At 38.4% G+C, this 23,132-nt stretch overlaps 1 protein-coding gene and 1 long non-coding RNA gene across 7 annotated transcripts; both read right to left on the bottom strand.

Annotated features, from left to right (window-relative positions):
• Positions 1-315: 315 nt before the first annotated feature.
• LOC122348555 lies at positions 316-5,202 on the bottom strand. Its single transcript, XR_006251342.1, has 2 exons — positions 1,942-5,202; positions 316-1,754 (listed from the first exon to the last, which is right to left on the bottom strand). It is a non-coding gene; the product is annotated as an uncharacterized LOC122348555 (long non-coding RNA).
• Positions 5,203-5,217: 15 nt separating this feature from the next.
• On the bottom strand, positions 5,218-22,671 carry gigyf1a (GRB10 interacting GYF protein 1a). 6 transcript variants are annotated; one of them, XM_043244118.1, is made up of 25 exons: positions 22,447-22,671; positions 19,075-19,631; positions 18,842-18,905; positions 16,091-16,220; positions 14,557-14,652; positions 14,141-14,255; positions 13,948-14,056; positions 12,929-13,122; positions 12,200-12,426; positions 11,997-12,117; positions 11,638-11,817; positions 11,393-11,538; positions 10,831-10,990; positions 10,549-10,715; positions 9,453-9,556; positions 9,268-9,368; positions 9,100-9,170; positions 8,885-9,010; positions 8,167-8,349; positions 7,908-8,080; positions 7,008-7,168; positions 6,580-6,743; positions 6,451-6,498; positions 6,220-6,355; positions 5,218-5,492 (listed from the first exon to the last, which is right to left on the bottom strand). In XM_043244118.1, the coding sequence occupies exons 3-25, from the start codon at positions 18,874-18,876 to the stop codon at positions 5,425-5,427; spliced, it is 3,015 nt and encodes a 1,004-aa protein (XP_043100053.1). In that variant the 5' UTR covers positions 18,877-18,905; positions 19,075-19,631; positions 22,447-22,671; the 3' UTR covers positions 5,218-5,424. The 6 variants fall into 6 exon arrangements, with proteins under 6 accessions (XP_043100053.1, XP_043100048.1, XP_043100050.1 ...); XM_043244113.1 differs by having other exon boundaries at positions 5,219-5,492; positions 8,167-8,352; positions 9,268-9,371; positions 10,501-10,715; XM_043244115.1 differs by having other exon boundaries at positions 5,219-5,492; positions 9,268-9,371; positions 10,501-10,715.
• Positions 22,672-23,132: the final 461 nt, after the last annotated feature.

Genomic DNA, 23,132 nt, shown 5'->3' with positions numbered 1-23,132 from the left:
GAGCATTTTACTACTTACCGTTAAATTTAAGCAGCATTTTTTGGGCGAGCTTTAAGGAACAAATAAGCTAAAACAGTGTTTTGTAACAAAGGTTACATTTATTTCAGTATTTCAAACGCAACAACGAATTTACGTTTAACCTCTTAATAATTAGCTTTCCGTAATTTAAACGTTTTGTAAATTGTTTTGGTACTCTTGCGAATGCGTCATATCAGTTGTAATAAACTAATATTTCATCTAAAGCAGGTTATGGAGGTAGAAATATGACAAACCTTCATGTCGAAGGCAAAATTGAGAGAAACGTTCACACAAGCGCTTAATTCTGAAGTATTTATTGTTTTTCCTCAAACCAGAAACCCCAAAAACTATTTACATAATGAATATCCAAACATTATTGTCAAAATGGTTTCTAATGACCTTTCTTGAATTGCTGTATCTGTGGAAATTTCAAAAGACATCCACCTCAGATGCGTGTGATAGGAAGGATGACTAGTAGAAGATCTTATGATTTAGGATCAGCCAATACCATTCAGTTGATCACTTTATAACATGAACACACAGCTCTGTGACAATCTTTAAGGTATTGTTGCTTCACACACTGAATCAATAAATATGAGAAATGTGTCATTTGTTTTATCATTAACATTTTAAAACATGGATTTTTGCATACCAGTAAAGACATTAGGCATCTCTAGTTTATTCTGACCTGCACCATTACACAATTAATCATCTTAAAAAGGGCAATACCGTACTCGGAGAGTGACAAGCGCAGCACCTCCACAAACGAATCACATCCTTTCTGCTCTTTAGCTCAGTAACATCTGAAGCTGACATTCAAGCATGTGTTAGTAAAAGTACTTCTACACAGCCACGTCTATTTTGAGCTAAAAACAATGAAGACATTTGACACACAATTCTGACCTGCAAACTATTTTCCCTTGAGTATTGAAAATGCAAAGCCTTAAAAAGTTTTATCGTTAGGTTGTATCATCATATTGCCCAGTTATAACCAAGAATTAATTACACGTCTTTCATGGGGATCATTTGTGATATTATTCATATCATTTTGCAGGTTCAAAAAATGTTTCATGGGTTTCTTAAATAAAAATCACACGCTATTATGTCACAGAGCTAGTCTCGCTGACTGTTAACTTTTTTTTTACTCATCTTAAGTGTGCCTTAATAGGCAAAACTTAACAGTTAAGGCATGTCATAAAAAAAAAAAAAAAAAAAAGTCAAAACTGAAACCCAACAGAGAAAGGGAAAAGGTTTAGGCTTATATACATTATTTACATTGCAGCCAGAGATGAAGTGTAGTGGAACTGTGTTAAGCCATGTCAGTGAGTGTATGTAATATCAACAATTCATATTTTGGATGTGTGTGTATGCAGGTGTATTTCAGTTATTAATATGTGTGCAGTGTTTGACCCTGGCTGCACTCGAGCAGAACTATTCTGTGCAGGTTCGAGATCTCATAGTTCGCTGTTCCAGCGTTCACAGTTCACTCCCTCCTCCTAGCAAGGAAACACGTTCCCTCTGAGTAGTCCGAATACGGTGTAATGACACTGCAGGCCTCCGCTTCTCCCGGGGCTTTTAGTTCTTGTCATGCAGTCATCATTTCACGTGCTGTTTGAAATTCCTGACCTTGGATCTTTCTCTGAAGGATAAAAGGCAGGAATTAAGAGGAAGTGGAGATGCAACACGAAGCACTGGAGAGCCTCCGTCTTCATCTGAAGATCTGGAACAGCAAAGATCTAGGATGGAGAATTAAAAGCGGTCTGAGGAACATCACACACACACAAAAAAAGAACATAAGGAGTAGAGCAAAGTGTTGTTTTTAATAGAACAAACCTTAACCTAAAGTGGCTCAACGGTTACTTTTAAAAGGAAAAAAAAAAATCAATAAAATGGATGAAACAATGAATGAATAGCGTTACTTACCAAACAGATGTACTTGTAGCACGGTAACCACTTCAAGCCAAAGGTGATACAACTTCAGCCATGCAGTCAGCAGGTGGCGATAGAGCTGATAAAGCTTATTGGTTCTTTGTCTCCAATACAAAAAAAAAAACTGTCCTCCAGTCTTTTTTTTTTTTCTTTAAGTATTTTTCAGTCATCGACAAAATATTCCAGTCCACAAAAAAGCAAGAAAAAAAAAAGAAGCATTGGCTAGCACCCTGGACCAAGCAGTTTAATCCTTTATACATAACGGAGAACACTGTTGAGTGAATCTATTCTGAATCTCCACATCGTAACCAAGTTTGGAGACTGTACGTATAGTCTTAAATATCAACATTGTTCAGTGAAAATCCTCCATGGGAAAATTCCAAGGATTTTTCCACAAGTCCCAATGTGTCTGAAACTTCCCTTATCCATATACGGTAAAGCTTGCGTGGTGGGGTTCTCAAGCAGACTGAGAAACAACCACCGTAAGGAGAACGAGTCTCATGCAAGGGCTTCAAAATCTCTCGAAGAGTCCATCTGCTGACAGAAAGCAGGCGTCTTGCATTCTGTCGGCGCTCTCGGAGCCCAAGTGAAAGATCCTCACAGTTTTAAGCAAAGGAAAAGTGCATAGTGAGGGTATCAGGGCAGTGCTAGTCCCTTTATGAAGATGATGGTCATGACACCTCGTCCCCCCTCAGAGAGGAGGGGAAAAAAAAAAAAAACTAAATAATAAAAACACGATCACACTGTCCAAGGAATTATCTGGCAGATCTGAGGTCATACATGTATGTTTCTTTTGTTGTTCTTCTCATCAACATCCATCACAGATATGTCCATCCAAAAAATAATCCACAAGCCAAAAAAAATGATTGGGTAAAAGGGAAAAATGTTAAAGCATTCAATATGCATCTTACAGTACCAAGAGGTCATCTGTGCTGTCTTGATTTTTGCCTTCTTTCCAGGTACATAAAGCATTTCTTCTGTCTTGATGATCAATTTGATTCCATTACAAAGAAAGATTAGTCAAAAGGTAAACAAACGAACAGAAGTTCGGTAAACAAATATGGTCGCCTTTATGATTCTTAAAAACACACCCTGTCCGTAAGATAAAGGTACATGAAAAAATCTTTGATGTAATTCCATTACTTGTGTTCCAGCGATCCAAGTTTGTTTCAGTCAGCAAGTTATATAGGCTGCGCTCACATGCAAAAGGAAGGGTCTGACGTCATGCCATTAAAGTCCCCCCCGACAAAATGATTCTCAACTGCAGAATCGCATATTCAAATCACCACAAAAATAATGGGGGGAAAAAGCACCCACAAATGTCTGTGAGGTTTGTAAACAACCAAAACTCCAGTATGGAATAGAATATCTTTTAAGTTCTCGTTTTCATAGTCAAAGTCTGTATGAACAGGATTGTAGAGGCAGTGTGTTTTTGTGGTAGCCTTTTTCGATTTTGCTCCTGATGATGTCCCGCCGATTACGCTTTAATATCCTGTGTTGAGCAACTCCATCTACACCGTTACATTTTTGGAATACATTCAACATTTTTTTTTTCAAGAAGGAAAGAAAAAAAAGTACACAAATGCACTTCACATGGTGGCAACTAAAAAAAAAAAAAAAAAAAAAAAAATCCAAGGAAAAATTTCAAAACTAACAAAAAAAGTAGCAGCCCCAAGTGCTCTTCCTTTGTAGTCCAATACTTTGTTTATATTCATAGATTCATATATAATCATATATAACATTAAAAGAAAAAATAAATCACCATCATTGTCGCCGACAACAACAATGAACAAGTAACAAAATATACAAACATTTTGTGCACTGTTGAGTGCACTTGCACAGTTTGTTGCGATCTTTTTTTTTTCTTTTCTTTTTTTTTCAGCCAGAAATAGTCAAAACCTCAGTCACTCGAGAGCAAGAGAGTGGACAGAAAGGCAATGTTAGGTCACATCCTCCAAATATCAAACTTTTTTTTTTTTTATCCAAGCATCCCCAGGCTACAATAGAACTGTACAGAGATAGGCTCTTGGTTCATAAGCATGGGAGGCATGTAGGGGGCGGAGCCTTCCAAAGGAAACCGTGCCCCTTTGCTAAAAAATAATGTCTCAATGGCAGCAATGAAGTCTAATCATTCGCCCTTTAGTTCTTAGGCACACATGTGGGGACAGAAAAAAACCACACACACACGCAACGCAACGTACCACAAGTAACCGTTTCCTAAAGGTATACAAGATTGAGCTCTTCAACAACACATAAACAAAACAATGATGCTAATGACATGTTCTTAAACCTCACAGAGGCAAAGATGAGGCAGCGGAGGCAGGAAAAGACGTCTCTCGCACTCCCCACCAAGAAAACTAAGAGTGCTGGTTGGCGTAAAATGGGCTAAAGCTTTTGTGTTTGAATCTAGAGGTCTTTTTTGTTGGGGAATAGAAGGGCTGGTGAAAGAGGATGTGTTGTGCCGTTGCCCCCCCTCTCTCTGTCTTTCTTTCATTCATTCATTCATTCATTCGCTCGCATACTGCACATTTACAAGAGGAGTAATACACACAGTACCTCTTGTACACAAGCATTCACACATTCGGTTCATGTTAAAAAAAAAAAAAAAAGGAGAAAAAAAAATCACTCTGAATGACGAAATGGCCTCTTTTGATCATACGTCTAACTAAGCGTTAAAAAAAAATACATTGTGCAGACTGGTATGTTTTAAACGCTCATGCGCGCACACACACTCTCATCCGTCTCAAACAAACATGCGTGTATAGACATACACACACAGGCACGCAATCACAAAAATATTCATCTCTATTATATCTAACGCTTTTTTTTTATCTTTTTAACTTGCATTTTATGTGAGTGCAAATCTTCAAGTTTTATAATCAAAGTTTTTTTTTATAATAGCTTTACATTTTTTAATAGAAACTTTATATATATCTATATATATGTATATAAAAAACAACAGTGTTTGTCTTTAAAGAGAGGATTTGTTTTTCTGATAATGTCTGAACTGAAACACGCAATGGTCCCCCAATCGCCACCATTTCCTCCCAGCACAAACTCCAGTTCTGATTCACACACACACACACACACACACAGTATATATATGTGGTAATATTTCTGAAGCATACCACATAAATATACAAGTAAATCTTCTCGAAAAAGAAAAAAGGAAAAAAACCTCTATCTTAATAAAGTGCATTAGTCTGAGTGTAAGGTGCTTAATGCTGTAAGTGCCAGAACTTTATCACCCCCCCGTCCCCCGAAAACACACACACAAAAATAAATTCACACCTGTTCCCTTCCCTGTTGAATTACATTCTTCTATTCCCAGCGCAGAACCCACCCACCCCTAAACTGATACCTTACTCCTGGCTTATCCCCAAACCCATCTCCCTCGAAGCAGTGCACATTCGACTTGCGGAGTCTGATTAGGTGGACCCGCGGGTTTAAAGGCCTCGTGTAGCTATTGCTGTGGATTCAGTAATCCTCCACCATCTCCATCTCGTTTAGACCATACCGATCAGGGCCACCATGGAATGAGTACCCTAAAGAGAAAGGGAGGAAAAAAAAAAGTAATTAAAAAAAGAAATTCAATTTCACAGTAGAAAGTTTTGGTAGACAGCATACAATGAATTAAAAGTGCACTACCATTCAAAAGTTTTTTGGGATTGTGAAGTTTTTATTTGTTTTTTTTAAAGTCTCATGATCACCAAGGCTCAAATAATCTGGTCAGAAATACCAAAAAATTAAGTGATAATACTGTAAAATAATATTACAACTTAAAATAATTGTTCAATATTTTAAAATATAAAAATATTAAATCTTTTTCAACAGCTATTACTCTAGTCTTCAGTGTCACGTGATCAGGAATCATTCTCATATGCTAATTTGGTGCTCCAGAAACATTTCAATCAATGTAAAAAAAAAAAAAAAAAACAGTTGCTAAACATTTTGTGTCAGCAATTCAGCAATGATAGAATGATAAATACATTCGATTGAAATTAAAACCATTTTATCTGATTTGAAGTGTTAATTTTTTGAATGCAACGCCAACAAGTAAAAAACAATAACTAAAAAATTACATATTAAAAGCTGTTGTATAGTAGTGCAACTTCTCACAATTACACAGAGCATTTCTTTACTTATTTTTCAAAAGTTTTTTGATTACCAAAAACTACTATTGTGATTAATGGTTGTTTTAAATTCAGCTGAGATGAGTCATTTGTTCAGGAATCAGACGACTCAAGTATGTACAAGAGGAAAATAGGTTACCTAAGATGCTTGGGTCAGAGTGCAGCATCATGGGCTGTTTCTTCTTCAGCTTTGCTGCCTGATCATAGACCACACCCCCCTTCCCAGAAAGGAACATTGACTGCAGGGCACTGGGGTTCATTCCTCGTACAGTATCCTAAACGAATGTGAGAATGACAATGTATGATAAATAAACTAATAAACCAATACTTGGTTCTGTCGAATAAATCACTGTCGATTTAGAACTCATACCTGCAGAGGGAAGTTGTTCATGCTAAGTCCAGCCATCTCTTTGGAGAGCTATAAAAGAGGACCAAGATGTTTATTAGGAGCAGGCAAACAGCCCCACACAATGACTCTATATCTTGCTGTCACACGCACCTGCTGCTGCTGTCTCTGGTGGTTAGCTTTCTGTTTGGCACGGCGCTCCAGGAACTGTCTGGCGAACTCTTTGGCTTCAACAGTGTCGCCCAGGTAGGAGCAGATAAAGTTCAACACCTCATACGGGGACTCCACCTCCTTCAGGTACGCCACAATGGTAGGCACTGAGAACACAAACACGTGCTCACATTTTTGCTTTAGAAAATCTCTGGCCTGCTAGGCTAACACGTGTGTGTTTACTGTACACATGTCTTCTGTTTGTTTTTACAAACTGAGGGACGAGTCCAAATCACTTTCCGACCATAATCGTCAGCTTCAGCAGATGTTGTCAAATAGAATTTTTATTTATTGCAGCTTTCTTTTTAATACAAAGAGACCCAAATGAGACAAAAGCAGTGCATGCAAATCCTAAAAGAGAGATGTCTTACCATCCTGGGAAGAGGAGGAGTTATTGGCGGAGGTGTTGAGCGCATGCAGCATCTGTTCACACCAGGTGGTGAAGCCGTCCTGAGACTTCATCCCCTGCAGGAGCTTCAACAGCCGCTCCTCCTCCTCAGTGCGTTTACGGCCTCTCATCATGTACTGCTCACTGCAGAAACACACACACACACACACACACACAAGCGGTTAGGTTAAAACTAACACCACAGATTGCTTGAGCACTGTGCTAGCAATGCCATGGTCATGGGTTTGATTACCAGTTTTATATACCATTTTAAAAATAAACAAGAACATTTTTAAAAGTGGTAAACCTGCATCCACGGTCAGGAGCTGAGTTGGATAATGCATATGCGTGCAAATGGATAAGATAGAATATATTGAGATATTAATAAAGAAACATAAATACATGCATGGCTGCCAGCTCTTGGCATTCAGCGTGAGAATTCACTAAATGTAAAGAAGATATTATTTTTGCAGTTAAGAGAGTAGAGTGTGAATGATTTTTAGTGATTATATGAAAGCTCTATTTGATCACTTCATAATCTGAATAAAGGTTTTGTGGTATAAATGTGTGATTCCAAAAATAACTTGTTTGCAATGAGGGTTAGTTGTTTCGTCTATATCCAGCCTTTCGATAGCAGGCAAGTGTTTAGCTGAAAAATTGCTCCTCTTTATAACATGAGGATCACGTTCAACATATGTTGTGATTTTCTTTTCATATTTTTTTTGCAATAGAGTATGAACAAGTACAGTATGGACTTTCCTCCATCTCAGCAATTCGGCTTTTCACTTCCTGTCCTCCATTTTCATTTCGCATGTCATCTGAATCTTTTAATTACTAGATATTGGTATATGCCAATTAAAAGCTGTTAGTGGTTTGTGTTTACCTCAGTGAGGGGCTGCTGCGGCTGTTCTTCAGCCCCATGTTGTTCCGAAGTGTGCTCTGGTTCTTGAGGGCCTCGTCCCAGACTCCCATCCCTCCTCCAGAGGGGCTGCCACTACCACCCACCTTTCCATCCAAAGATCCAGCTGCTCCCCACAACGATGAAGCATCACTCCACTGTAGAGCAAGACACCCATAATCCCATTTTGATTTTCAGGACTGCACACCAGTGATGTTTCTGTGTGTGTGTCTGTCTCTCTTACCCTCTGCTGCTGGACTCTGTGCTGTTGTTTGTGCATTCTTTCAGCCTCCTGCTGGACATCCAGGAGGTTAAGGGGCTTGGTCTGCTTTCCCAGCCCAGAGATAGGTCCTCCGCTCCAGCTCGACCCAGAGCCTGAGGAGCCCTGGCGTGGAGCCTGCTGGAGCAACTTCATCAGCAAATCTTGCTGCTGGGAAAAAAAAAAAAAACAAGATACAAAGAAAGAGATGGGAGTGTGAGACTTTTAAAATAATAATAATAATAATAATAATAAATAAACCTAAAATAAATTTTTACCATTTATAAGTAATTACTATCCATCCATCCATCCATATACACACACACACACACACGTTCTGGCTTCTTGGCTAACTTTTGACTCAGAGAAAGAGTCAAGGTGTGCACAGCGGGAAAGAGATACAGTACTGGAGAATATCAGAAGAAACTAAATATGGTTTGGGTCTCTATCAACTTTTTGAATAAATTTCCTAAGGGGGTCTGAATAGTCATTAAGTTGGTAACACTGACATCCCCTCCATCCATTTCTCCAACAACTGGCTAGGACACAGATCAAACAGAAAATGCTAATGCTTATGCTGATGTGATGCTTAACTGCGTGTGAATAAAATTAAAATGTATTATAATGCATTTCTGTTAACACATTAATTTTGACACCTCTAATCTATAAATAAAAACAGCTAATTTTAACACTAATATAATACCTGTTTGCGCCTGTAAAGCTCCTCCTCCTCTCTCCTTTTCTGCTCTTCCCGCCTTTTTTCATCCCTCCGCTTTCTTTCCTCCTCCTCACGCTTGGCCCTGAGTTCAGCTTCTCTTCTCTCATGTAGCTGAACACAATACATCGCAGTGCAATGAGAAAAGGAGTCCGGTGCATTTCCACACATTACCAGCAGAGGCCATCAGCGGCAACTCTCACCTTCTGAAGCTGTTCTAGAATTGGACCCTGAGTTGAAGAATTCATTAAGTCCCATAGACTGGCCTCACCGCCTGCTCAAGGAAAAGAGAGAGCACGAAAGAAAGCTCATTTTCAGATGCAAGTGAGTGAGTAAAGAAAAGATGACTTTTACGTGTTCTGCGTATGCACCTGCTGGCTGTGAGGCTGAGGTATGCATGTCCCACATGGACCCTGTATCTGGCACTGACATCGACCTGTTTAACGAAGGCATCATACCCTGCTCTCCACACCTACTAAAAAAAAATAAACCCAGCACTTAAATACATGAAGCATACTCAGTGAAACTGCAGTAAGACACACTAACACAAACTCACCTGTTGATCAGTTGGAACAGCTGCTGTTGCTGGAGTTGCTGGTAAAGAGCCGTGGCAGCGGCTAATTCCTGCTGCTTCTTCAGCCGCTCCTGATCCATATTACCCTGAAAGACAAAGAGGTCAATGACACACATCAACCCATGACGGAGTGTTTTATCTAATGCATTTATTCATGAGACAGACTCTAAGAGACGCACATAAGCACTTTTACGAACAAGATATCCACATGTTTAAGGAAATAATATTTCAGACATCAAGACGTTAATGCAAACTGTAAAAATTTTGTCTTTTTAATTTTTAGTGATTAAATACTGTTCATTTAAAGGTGCCATAAAATGCAAAACTGTATTTACCTTGGTATAGTTAAATAACAGTTCTGTACATGGAAATGTCATACCGTGAGCCTCAAAGGCCAATGTTTTCAAAGGCCTCTTTCTTGTGTAAAACTGAATGCAAAAAGACTACCGAAAAACAGGCGATTTTGGCCATAAAACTGACTGTGACATCATAGTCGAGATCACTACTTCCCCCAACATTTGCATAACGTATACCTGCTCATGTTTTAGACCACAATTGTGATCTCCTTGACGCCTGCATTTTATATACAGTGTAATCACCGGATATAACTACAAGAAAAAGTACTGGAATATATATTTTCCTGTTTTTTTCTTTTTAGTTTAGATATCAGAACAATTGAAAATACTTCAATCCATTCTATGGCACCTTTAACACAACATCAAAAAGCCTAATGGTACGTACTTATAAATTAACGCAAAATTTCATGTTATATACACAACACACATATACATATAAAAAAAACTAATTCATATTTGAATATGTTAGTACTTTAAGACAACCTGCACACACTCGTGAACACGCATGCAAATATAGACAAATCTGTGCAGAGACACACAAAGACAACTGTACAAACAAGCTTATTCCCTTTTGAATTAATACAAAAACTAATGGACACGCAAAACTTTCCAGAATGCAAATGACCCCATGGAAAATAATGCCCAAACATTCACCCTTCCACCCAGAGACTCACGATTGCCCCCCGGGGTGGGTGAGGGCGAAGGTCGGCTTGCTTCCTCACCAGGAGGGGCGGAGGGGAGGGACCAGGGGCGAAAGGCACACGCCCCCACATCTTAATGACTTCTCCCAGAGGCTGAAATCCCTCATCACAACCACGTTTAACAAGCAGGTTCATGGCGAAATACCCCGCCTGAAACCATTCACACATCTCCACTGTACTGAAAGGACCTGAGAGAGACAGAACAGACAAAAAACAGGCAAAAGAGACTGTATTAACTGTCTGTACTCAAAGCACTGCTCCATATGCATGAGTTGACCTCCTATGAGAGAATGGCGTGCGTACCCTGAATCTCTCCTTGCGGGTCTTTGTAAAACCATTTCATGGCAGAGTCATGGGAGAGAGGAAGAGCAGAGGCTGTGTTTCTGCTCTCCTGAAGAGTCTGGGTGAAACACTCTTCCTCTAGAGATGTGTCCTGGAGCGCTGCCACCATCTTCTCTGCCTCCTACACACATAAATCACCATCAAAAACTCTTTTCCGCTAAAGTGTGCTATAAGCAATGCAATTTATTTAAAGAGGAGACACATTATGCACTTTTAGTAGCATTCACTTTTTATTTTTTTTATAGAAAGTATACCCATTATTTCAAGTTTCTAGAACAAGAACATTGTATTATGCAAATGAGCTATTGCAATAAAAAGATTGATATTAGTTATAATAGAATAATCATTATTTTATAATTATTACCAAAGACACTGCTAAGTTAGTCAATACTAAAGATCTAATATAATGAAAGCAATCAGTATATGCAAGATTGATACTGTAACAATAACGTTTAAAATGACCCTTTTTTGAACCTTTTAAATTCAGTCAAATGTAATTCTCAGAACTCATTTTCTACGGTACCTGTTGCAGGTGCTTCATGCCCTCATCATCCTCGATATCACCCCCCGGTGGTGGGAGGTCAGTAGCAGCAGAGGATGAAGAGGGTGGCGATGAAGGCAGACTGGAGGAGGCACTGGGGCTCAAATCTAACATGGCCTCTGATAACACTACAGAAAAGACAATACACAAGTAAAGCATCAGCCATCTATATAGCTATAGAAAAAAAAAAACATTTATAAAAAAAAGTCCCATTTATAAAAGAGTACCTTCACTTGGTAGTTTGTTGGGAATGGAGGGGGCAGGCTGAGGCTCCTCCAGGCCAGAGGGGGCAGCAGAGGGCACAGCCTCAGAGACCGCAGCAGGAAGAGATTGAGGGAGAGGAGTAGGAGGGGAAGGAGAAACCGGTTTCACTTCATTTTCAGACACTGGAGCAGAGTCAATGACATCTAAAGAAAGAGAAAAGAAAAGCAATGAGATCAATGGAAGCAAGTTCGATGTCCTTAAGATAGATCGATGCAGTCAGTAAAAGGTATTTGAGAGCAAAATAATTCCATCTTTTTCTCACATAATGTAGCCATGTACATTTTTGCAAGAACTGTCAACTTTTTTCCATTTTTAATCCCACCTTTCTCGCTTTTTTCGGCACCAGTGCCATTCTTCTTCTCGTGATTAGCATCGTCCTCTTCCTCATCCTCCAACCCCTGGAACTCAAACTCCTCTTCTGGAATGGGATCTTTCGGGCCCTTCTAAGACAATAGCACAGTTGAAAAATGTAGAAAAGAAAACCATAGATTATAAGTCAATAGAGAATAGATCCTATGGGCTCACCTTAATAGACATAAACGCTCCAGAAGAATCAAAGGTTCCCATTTCTCCGTCTTCCTCATCTGTGCACCACTCTGGCAGACCATCTCTCTCCTCCTCTGCTCCTTCGCTGCCTGTTCTCCGTCTGCCTCCCTCATTCCCTCCATCTCGGAAGTCGAAGTCAAACTTCCTGCGTCGAACTTCACCCGGACCAGAGTGCTCTCTCCAACCAGCCGAGCGAGGACCACCATCTAGAAAAAAGCAGCACAAGTTTATACACTAATGCTCAAAAGTTTGATAACATACAGTAAATATTAGTACATTTTTTAAATGATCATTTAATATATTTTCTATACAGCTTTCATTACTACAATCTTCAGTGTCATCTAATATGCTGATTTGCAAGCATCTCTTTAGTTTTGAAATAGTTGTGCTGCTAAATTTGAGAAAAAATCCTTTAATGAAAAGAAGGTTCAAAAGAACAGCATTTAATTTAATTTAGAAAATGGTATCTATCATTATAAATGCAATTTCTACCACTTTATGAATGTAATGCATCCTTGATTAATGTTTTATTTTATTTTTATTAATTTACTTATGGTATCCCTTCAAGCAATCCACTAAAAAGGGTTCAGCCAAATCAGATGCTTATTTACATCTAATCATATAAATAGAGGCAAATGAAATTAAACAAAATACTTTTTTGGGGGTTGGGGGTAAACTATTCTAAGTGTAAACACTGTACTGTGTTACCGTCTCTTCGTGAGCCTGCGAGTCTCCAGCTTCCACCAGTCTCTCCCGCGTCCTCCTCCTCCTGCTCCTCTCGCAGCGTGCGCCAGTTGTCGCTATCAGAGCGCATGAACTCCTTTCTGCCACCCGGACCCCCCTCCTCGAAACCCAGACGCACACCTTCCCTCCGCAAAGGTTTCTCAAAACGTCTCTCACTTCTGCAAAATGAAAAGAGACAAAGGCTTATCAAGATGGCTTCCGATTTGCCTCAACGGCCATCCAAATCTAGATTGTATGCTGATAAAAAGACTTTATATTTAAATTTAATGGTACCAATATAGCGAACTGTACCATACCACTTTTTTGGCACATTAAAGTTTCAAAAAGGGTCAAAAACCTTTATTGGTTGACTAGACTCAAATTCTACGTGATACAACGTGATCCCCTTCACTCGTCCCGCTCTGCTGTCCATGAGTTTATTTAACGTTACATTGGTTTATAAAAAAAATAAGTTCATTTTAATTTCTTTTTTTCATGCCATTGCTCAAAAACCCGCTAGTTTTTAAAATATTATTGTTATTGTGTCAAACCACATTTGCCACTGACTCTGAAGTCTCTGTATTGATTAAACATGCCATACAATTAGTTTTGAGTAACCTTACATTCAACCGGCATTCGTGGTCTCGTGAATCTATTATTTGTTCCTGGTCATAAAGTTTTGGCACAAAGCTATATTTAACTTTACATATTTACTTTGATGTACTGTAGTACAGTCAGTGAAGTTGTTTGCTATTGTCTTTATTTCCTCATAAGCCTCTTATACTTTTATAATGGCTATTACTGTTCATTAAAGCTGATAAAGAAGAGGAAGAGTTATGCTTATTGTCACGCTTTATTGTCTATCATTGCATAAACCACGTGTATCACGTAATGGTAAACACAAGCTGGATCAGGCTATTCTGTCATGAATCGCACTGTACCGTTCTGTACTGACCCATACCACTCAGTGGAAACAAAACTAAAAATAAAATGATTAAGAATACCTGTCATCCCAGCTCTGACTGCGATGGATCTCTCGAACGCTACGACCAAAACCGGCCTCTCCTTCCTCGCTGCTTCTTTGGTAGAAACCGCTCTCTCCTCTTCCTCGACCTAAACACAGAGCGTGACAACTTCAGCATCCCCACCAATACAAGAATGATTTACACGAGCGCACACATAAATAGATCATCTTGCCTCGACCACCTCTCACGCTGCCTCTGCCTCGGTTCACCCCAGCAGGGGCAGCCCCGCCCCCCTTACCCATAAGCCTCAGCACAGCCACACTGTTGACAGACATGGAGAAGTTCCTCTGCAAAGAGACAAAAAAAAAAAAAAAAAAAAAAACACACAAGGAGTGAAACCAGGGCCACACCAAAACCACAAAATCGGTGGAGATAAAAATCATTGTACTGCCAAAGGCGTTTTTTTTATATAAGAGAGTATTTACGGTTTTTGAAAAATGTGCTTGCCCCACCTCAGATTACTTTCACAAGAGTGTGTGTGTGTGTGTGTGTGTGTGTGTGTGTGTGTGTGTGTGTGTGTGTGTGTGTGATGCATGTCTAATCAGCCCCAAGCTCAGAATGCCAGACGTGTAAGTGTGCGCCTCTCACCTGCTCCTCTTCAGTAAGAGGCAACAGTGCCAGTGGCTGTTGAGGCTCATCCTGCAGAATAGCAGCAAACTCTTTATCCTGCATATCTTCAGGGACCTGAAAACACACACAACAATGTGACTCACTCTACTGTTGAAAACTATGGACCCAAAATCAGCTAAATTTACATCTGCACAGGGAAACATTTAAAACATACAAAAAGTTTGAACATACGGCATAAATACTTTTTAACAGTAGATAATACGGAATAATACGGTCAAATGTAGATGTAATGCTCACTTTCAAATGGAAATGACCCTTTTTTTCTGCCCTAAGGAGCTGTGACTATTTAAGGGTTAAGTTTGCGCAGTGCTGATGTGGCTTTCTACAACAGACATTAACTGGTCAACTTTTAGAATTAATAATCAAATCCCCTTGCCTATACCAGAATTTTTTTTTTTGTATTTTTTATATTTGTAAAAAAAAATTTTTAACAAATCTGATCCTACATGAGGACTTTCAGTGTTTTTGTTGAGTGATTTCTTAAGAATACTTTTCCAACACAGCGACATTGCGATTAGAATAAATATTCATGTTCGAGTGCACACTGAATATTTCTTCTGCAATAAAAAAAGTAAATCATTATCTTAAGGCAGTCTATTTTTGTTGCAACAGAGCTCTGCCGCCGCTGTTGCCCGTAGAAACCTTTATGACTTGTGTCAGTACTGGTAAGAAATTTTTTGCATTTTTAAGTCAACCAGTGGAAACCTGTACTAGACCCATATTGCATGTTAAACTACAGGCCATGTAAATGCCACAAAAGACATCCATTAAAGGACCTGTCAAAGGTCTCCCAGCACTCCTGAGCACACAGAACACTTATTGAGTGACATTTCCACACACAGAAAAATTACCCGTCTAAAAATATAATGATTGTGAAAATTTAACTTACGAAAGTAATAAATTGTTCACCCAAACATGAAACCCTAATTTCAGATACCTTTACCGGTTAAAATGTGAAAGGTACCCAACCCTATTAGTGAGAAACATTTAAAGCTTTGTATCGAAACCTGAACTTAAATTTAAGCCATTAAATGGCAATAATGTCTTTATTCTATTCTATGCAAAAATGCATAAATAAATCAGAAAATACATAAAAGGATCAAATAGAAAATAGTCATATTGATAAATCAGTAGGGAGTTCCACAGAACAAAAACTAGTTGAGCAATTTAAGGGTTATTACATCAACAAAAAAACTAAACAAAAACTAACTACCACCAGCAATTAGGATGAAGACAAAATTCCTCTAACAAAAATTATTAACTAACAGTAGATATAACGGTAGTATAAAATCAACCAAGCAGACAAGCGATGCAAATAATCTGAAAATGTCCAATTACAGGCAGATGACTAGGACAAAAAGAAAAACAAATGTGTGTTTCTAATCTAGCAGTAAAGATGTAGGTACAATCAATTCAAACCAAATGCTTAGATATCAGTTAGGCTTAAAAATAGACCAACACAGCCCAGAATTGTTTGTAGGCATTTTCCCACCTTGTTGTCTTTGACATAAAGTGCTAGCATCTCCTCTCGGCCATAACGGTACTCGGCCAACTTGTACTTTGGCATAGCAGGAGAGGCAGGAGGGGAAGACAAACTGCCTCCACTGGAAAGTGCACGGAGCCTGAGAGAGAGAAGAAAATCAGATCAAAAGCGATGCAGCAGCAACAATGTAGAAGCTTCATTGAGAAACGCTCTAATTCTGGCTACCATTCAAGGACAGCCCTGTCACTATCTAATACATCCCCCTTTATGTAGGATCTCTCGCTCACTATTTTTTTTTGCCACGGAAATGGGTTTGGGCAACGGAAACACTCTTAAGCACTAAAAAAAGCTAGACGTTGTGCCCAATAAATCCTTATGAATCAATTTATATACAGACTACTGTTCAAAACAATTGTGTGTGTTGAATTCATTTTATCATAGGTAACAGCACAATGCTGTTCTTTTAAAACTTTTATTTGAACAATCTTGAAAAATATATAGTTTGCAACACAAATGTTAATCCATAGGTATTACAAAATGTTTTCAAGCGGCACATCAGCATATTAGAATGATTCTTATAGATCATGTGACACTGAAGACTGCAAACACCAAAATAAACATAAAAATGTCCTAAACTTTGGAATTGTATTGTCTATGTAAGGGATAATTAATGGCTAGCCGTAATTTAAAGAATCTGATTATCCCGCTTATTCCATGGTCAAGTTAAAACTAGCAGCTCTCTGCAGCGCAACATACGACCGGAAAGGTACCAATGATGGTTATTTTCCTCAGTTACGACTCATTAGAGCTAACAGTCTGTCCACTACATATCAGACACAGATTAAATAGTGTGGTAAGATCACATTTATTTGAATTTATTCTCAATCGAGAAAGGTGCAACTGTGTTTGCGTTACCTGCGTCTGTGCGTCTCTCAATCAAACTGTGTTTAGTTACTTCAAAAATAGAGAGTTTACCACCTCGTTGCTGAGAAATATAACATAGTGATCTTTTTTTTTTTTTTAATAACAGTCACGGGGCATCATCATCAAGTTTGTTTGTTTGTTTGTTTATATGTGTGTGTGTGTGTGTGTGGGTTAGTGTGCATCAATTAAAGCAGCGCATTAATATGGAATGGTGGAACTATCTGTGCATTAAATGGTTTTACAGCGTACGAGTATTCAAAGAGACCATGGAATAAATCTATATAATATTTGATTTCAGTTGCTGTGTCAGATACTGCATACAGGAACTGTGCTTGTAGTGTAAATAATCCTGCTGATTATACTGGAAGTGATCTGGTTTTGTTGGCTGTCAGAATCACTAGTTATTGCTGTTTTGACAACTTTACTTGGTGCTGATATTGTCTCGCCACCGGCATCCGATGTTAGTGGTTTCTTGTTCGAGCCCAGGAGCTTTTAGGGGCCAGCGTAAAAGTTGTTTTTCCTGACTGAAACCACTTTTCGGCATCAGAAACATGTAAAAAGGCACCGGCTGAGGCACCTTGTTGGTGGAAAAGGGGTTTCAGAGCTGTGGGCGGCTTTGTAAACTTTACATAAATAATACCCTGCTGAGATAAGCTGATGAAGAAGGCTTTAAGGAAACATACCACCCCTGCATTGTACATGTCAAACTCAGGAATTCACTTTTGTTGGCCGAGGACCAACTATGCACAGAAGAGCCTTAGTTCAGCAGAGGACCACGCCTAACAGTTTAATTTCTGCATAATCATTTGGTGTGTGCCAAGAGGAGATACCGGGAGAGAAGGGGGTTGGGAAGAAGGGAAGGATGAGAGAAAGAACCTTAAAGAAAAGTAGAGGGAAGACCTGAGAAAAAAAAACCCTATAAATTTAATAAACTGAATCCGTTTTGAAGCTCACTACATTGAAGTGACTTAGGATGAGAACATATTTTTAAAAACAGAGCTGTTTTTTGTGACAAAAGTTTTGTAACAGTTATTAAATAAATATATTGCGCACTTAAAATAAAATATCTTATTTGGGTTTTCAAATACAATTATACTACCGACTTAAAGTTTGGGTTCAATGCGATTTGTGTCATGTTTTTGAAAGACATCTCTTAAGCTCACCAAACCTGTATTTATTCAGTCAAAAACACAATAAAACTGTAATATTGTGAAATGTTATTGCAATTAAAAAAAAAAAAAAAAACTGTTTCAATACATTTTAAAAGGTCATTCATTTCTATAATTTTCAGCAGCCATTACTCCAGGGTCACACAATCTTTCTGAAATAATTCTAATATGCTGACTTGGTGCTAAAAAAAAAAAAAAACATTTAATATTATTATATAATTATCAGCGCTGAAAATCTGTATTTTTTTAAATCAATATTCTTTGAAAAAGTAAAAGAAAAAAAGGAACATTACAAATGTCTTAACTGTCACTTTTGATCAATTTAAATGTTACCATGCGAAATTAAAAGTATTTATTATAAAAAAAAAACACCTTACCTAACCCAATCTGTTGAGTGCTAGTGTACGAGCGGAAAAAAACTTTCTATGACAGTTCTTAACTATCGCCTCAGAACTACACATGCAAAACAACCTGGCAAAAAATAACACTTAACCCTTTGCCTAAAGTAGCTTACTACAGGAAAAGGTAGTTAGATAGTAACATCACTGCTTGCGTTTAATTTCTCAGACTGAATGGAACAGAAAATCTGTCAAAGGATAGTGAAGAAAGAAAAAACGTACAAGGAAAAGAGAAAAAAGAACAGAACTAGAAAGAAAAAGGATTTTACCATTCTGGGCCAAAGTTAAGTGTTTCAGCAGTCATATTCTTCCTTCCTTCTCAGAGGTGAAAGTCTACAAACAGAAATACCTAAATGAGAGTTTGCGACACACCGAAACATGCTGCAAGCATACTTCTGTTGATTAGCACACACAGATTCCTTTATTTCATTGGGGTGCAATGCACACATGACTGACACATATCTATACGTGTAAAATAAAGAAGTTTGTGTGTTATTCTTACCCTGTCCGGGGGAGTGGCGCAGGCAAGACTAGGCTGGACTGGTCTGGGTGAGAGGGCTGAAAGGTGTGTGTGTGTATGTGTGCGTATGTGCGTGTGTGTTTCAAAGTAGCCAAATGAAGAGAGTAGGGTTATAGCTGCCTTATTCAGGGCGTGTGTGCAGGAGAGCAGAAATACAAAAGGTCAGATACGGTAAGAGCTCTCTTGTTCACAGCCGATGAAAACAAACAAATAAAAACAAACGGAAAACAAAAAATGAGAAATCTAAACCCCCTAAAATTAGTAATACCTGTTGGACTGCAAAAACTGCAGAGCTTTGATACTGACGTTTCTAAAGTCGAACGACTACGGGAAACAAACAAAACAGACAAAGAGACGAAAAAAAGAGACAAACTTGTTAATAATACAGCTGCCAGAAGCAGTTATGACCCCAATAAACGTCTCCTTTCTATATTTTTGTGTGTCTTTCTAAGTCTTTCTGTGGTTCTGGCAATGCTGTGTGGACCAGGTCCCAGCTGGTGACCCCCTCCTCACGCCAACAATCCCTCTCCCTCCTTTATCTGCAAAACAAGAAATGACCACATAAATCTATTAAATGTTGTGGACTAAATGCAAGCGCTATAACTGAAAATAACCTACAAAATAGGCACTAGTGTTGTTGCAGTATCAAATATACCCCTTTATAGATTCTGAACTTGCTTTTATGTTTATATTTTCAGTTTTCAAATCGATTTTAGTTACATTTGTCATAATTTTCATGTTTACTTTTGTTTAATATCACCATTTTTTTTTAAATTACCAGTTAGTCACTAAAGTTTCAACTTTAAGCAAAAATAAAAAATGCTGCCTTGATGACTGAACAGAATGTGTTTATTTAAGGTTATTATAATATTTTAGCTTTGTTTCAATGAACGAAAAATGTTTTATTAGTTTTATTTCTAGCTAGGGCTGAACTAATTAATCGATTTTCTATTATAATAATGCATGCCACAATTATCTAATCATTCAAAGTCCACTTATGTCTTTCTTAGCGCTTAATGTATAACATTATAATACCATTCAGTTTTACTTTTTATTTAAAAAAATAAAACGATCCGATGTATAATTGATTATTTGGTACTTCATACTATAGAAAAACAACAAAGGTTTTTCAGTTAGACTGTTTTCAGCTTGTTTATGTAAAAATATGGCATGCAGTTGCTTCAAACAATGATGATGACGATTTTTGGAAACATGATGATTTGTCTCATAATCATAGTTCGAGCTTTAGTTTACTATAACAATTCTGAAGCGCACATTGCCCGACATGCTCCTGTAACAGCATCCTATCAATTTAAAGGCCAAGCATACATGAAAATAACCTCTCTTCTTTTTAAAATAATCTGAAAGATATTTTCTTTAAGAAACGAGACCACAAACAAACCATGCCTTTTAGGAAACGCACATTTAAAAAAAAAAAAAAAAAAAACCAGAACGCTATATTTTGGAAAGGGCAAGTGTGCACAACGTGTGTTTTTCAGATAGATTTTCGCCTAAATCTTTCTAGATTGCCATCTGCACTACACAAATAGAGTAGTTATTGCTATCAGGACAGCGTGGAGATGGAAAAGAAACATCCCAGGGGTTTAATCAAGAGCACCTACAGATGTCATAGCAACAGAAATATCTAAGCAACAGAACAAACCGTTGAGAATAAATAGTATTCACAGGGGGAGCCGGACTCTTTAACATAAAGCGCCACGTTAGAATCCAAGTCATCTCAAGAACAATTAAAGACACCTGTAGCTTCAAAGGCACTCAGAGATGCATCAGTATGCCTGAGAGAATTCATAATTCATCGCAGGACTTAAGCATTTGCAACGGCCATCATGGGAACAGCTGCCAAATAACAGCGAACCGCTCAAGTATGAAGAGATGAAACGGTTCGAATCATTGGTTAAGAAGTGATTCAGCAATTCATTTTTTGCCATCAGGCGATTCGTGATGTACACGTTACTAAAGCCATACACAATCACAAACGCATGTTTACTTTAATGATACCAGTATGCAAGTTTCACTAATAGTGCAGTTTACTGTAATTTTATGTGCCATGGTTGAGTTTGCTGGAGTTTTGATTTAGTTTAATACAAGGTGTACATCAACTGTTTAAAATGCAGCACAGAAATGTGTGTAGCAATAGTCAACAGAAGACTACAATGTATGGGTCAAAATTATATATTTTTTATTCATTTTGTTATTAGGACGTCAAGTAAAGATCATGTTCTATTAACACGCTTTGCACATGTCCTACCATAATATATCAAAATGCAATTTCTGATTAGTATTTTTTTTGCACCCTCTGCTTCTAGATTTTTTAAATAGTTTTATATCAATCAAATATTGTCCTATCCTAAAAAAAAATAACCCTAATGGCTGGTTTTGTAGTCCATGGTCACAAATACGTTTTATTTGAAACAATTGCTCTATTCAGTAAGTTGATTTAAAGTAATCTGACTTAAAGTTAAACAACTTCAAATTCTCTATTTCACCCCAAATGCGCCAACTCATGATTCTCGACTCGATACGATTCGGACTTTTTTTTTATTATTATTATTATTGAACAGTACAAACGTTATTACATAGATACACTTATAAATAAAGACAAAAATAACAACAGAATGATACGATTCGGACTGTTTGCGATTCAGTGAGTCAGTGAACTGATGACTCGACCACCGTTCTGACGGATTTAGTCCGGTTCGTGAACCGATCGTATTTGTAAATCGGCTCAATCGACTCACTGAAAAGATCCGACTCAAAAGAACGAGTCGCTCAAGAATGTGACACAACTACAGCTAAATACTCGCCATTAGGCCGTTTCTATTCGACGCGACCTCGCGTGCGACGCAAACGTACGGCCAGAAACATGCATTCGGTAACATTAAAAAAACCGTCGGCGCTTAATATTCAACGCGTTGAACGAAAGTGAGCATTGAAGCAACTCGGCGTTGTTTTAATATTGATTGGATGAGTTTTGAGGGGCGTCGCGTGCGCAGGGAGGGGGGAGTGTGCATGCGCGTGCGTTGCCTGCACACTCCCCCTCCCTGCGCACGCGGCGCCCCTCCAAACTCCACTCCGCTGCTTTCCCTTGGCCTTCAACCCACGGCCACAGCTGCCTTAGCAAACATACAAAAAGCCTCACAACTTATAACAGCACGATTTACTCCCACACACGCAAGCGCTGGCCACGTAAAGCTCCCCGTGCCATCAAATTCATTCGCCGTTCGCACACACGCTGCCCTTCCCCTTCCAAGTTTGCATAAAACTTAATGCAACACCCATCTGCCATTAACGCTTCAGACGTTCAAGGAGAGAGAGAGGCACACAGTTACTGACCGTATTTCTGGAGCTGTCGATGCGATTTTACTGTCCAGTCGCCCCGTCAAACTCGACGATCTTCACTTTGGATGCATGTGCAGTTGTTTGTGTTCTGTGCTCCTCCTCGAGAATCGTGTTCCGTTTTTACTGTTTTTTGCTCTCTCTCCCTCTCCAATGGTCGTTGCGTGTTGATGTCTAGTACGCTCTTGTTGTTTGTGTTTTAGGGAAGATGGCCGTCCTACTCGGTCATACCACGTGACCAGAGTGTCGAGTTGCTTTCGGAAGAGCGTGAAGATAGCGACCCCTATCGAAGGATTTAGGTGTTTGTCCAAAATAAAAGCCACAATGACTGGAGTGTGTGTGTGTGTGTGTGTGTGTGTGTGTGTGTGTGTGTGTGTGTGTGTGTGTGTGTTAACTGAAACAATACTTAAAAATAAATAAATGCATAAATAAACAACAAACACACATTTAAGTAAAATGCTCATAATGATATTGCATAGTGATAGTATATTATGGTATTTCTTTATTTCAGTCTTTAGACACTTTAAGCGCTTTTCACACTATCTGCTGTATTTCATTAGCAGTGTTCCTCAGTGGGCAGTTATGTTATTTATGTTTTTAATTTATTATGCTGTTTTTTTACTAAATAGCAGACTCGTTTTTCTCCTAGTTAAAATTAACTTCATAGCATGGTATTGCATACA

This window comes from Puntigrus tetrazona, chromosome 7 (genome assembly GCF_018831695.1).
Source record: "Puntigrus tetrazona isolate hp1 chromosome 7, ASM1883169v1, whole genome shotgun sequence".
Classification (NCBI taxonomy): domain Eukaryota; kingdom Metazoa; phylum Chordata; class Actinopteri; order Cypriniformes; family Cyprinidae; genus Puntigrus; species Puntigrus tetrazona.
Note: the sequence above shows the minus strand (reverse complement) of the source record. Positions and strands in the feature narration are given on the sequence as shown.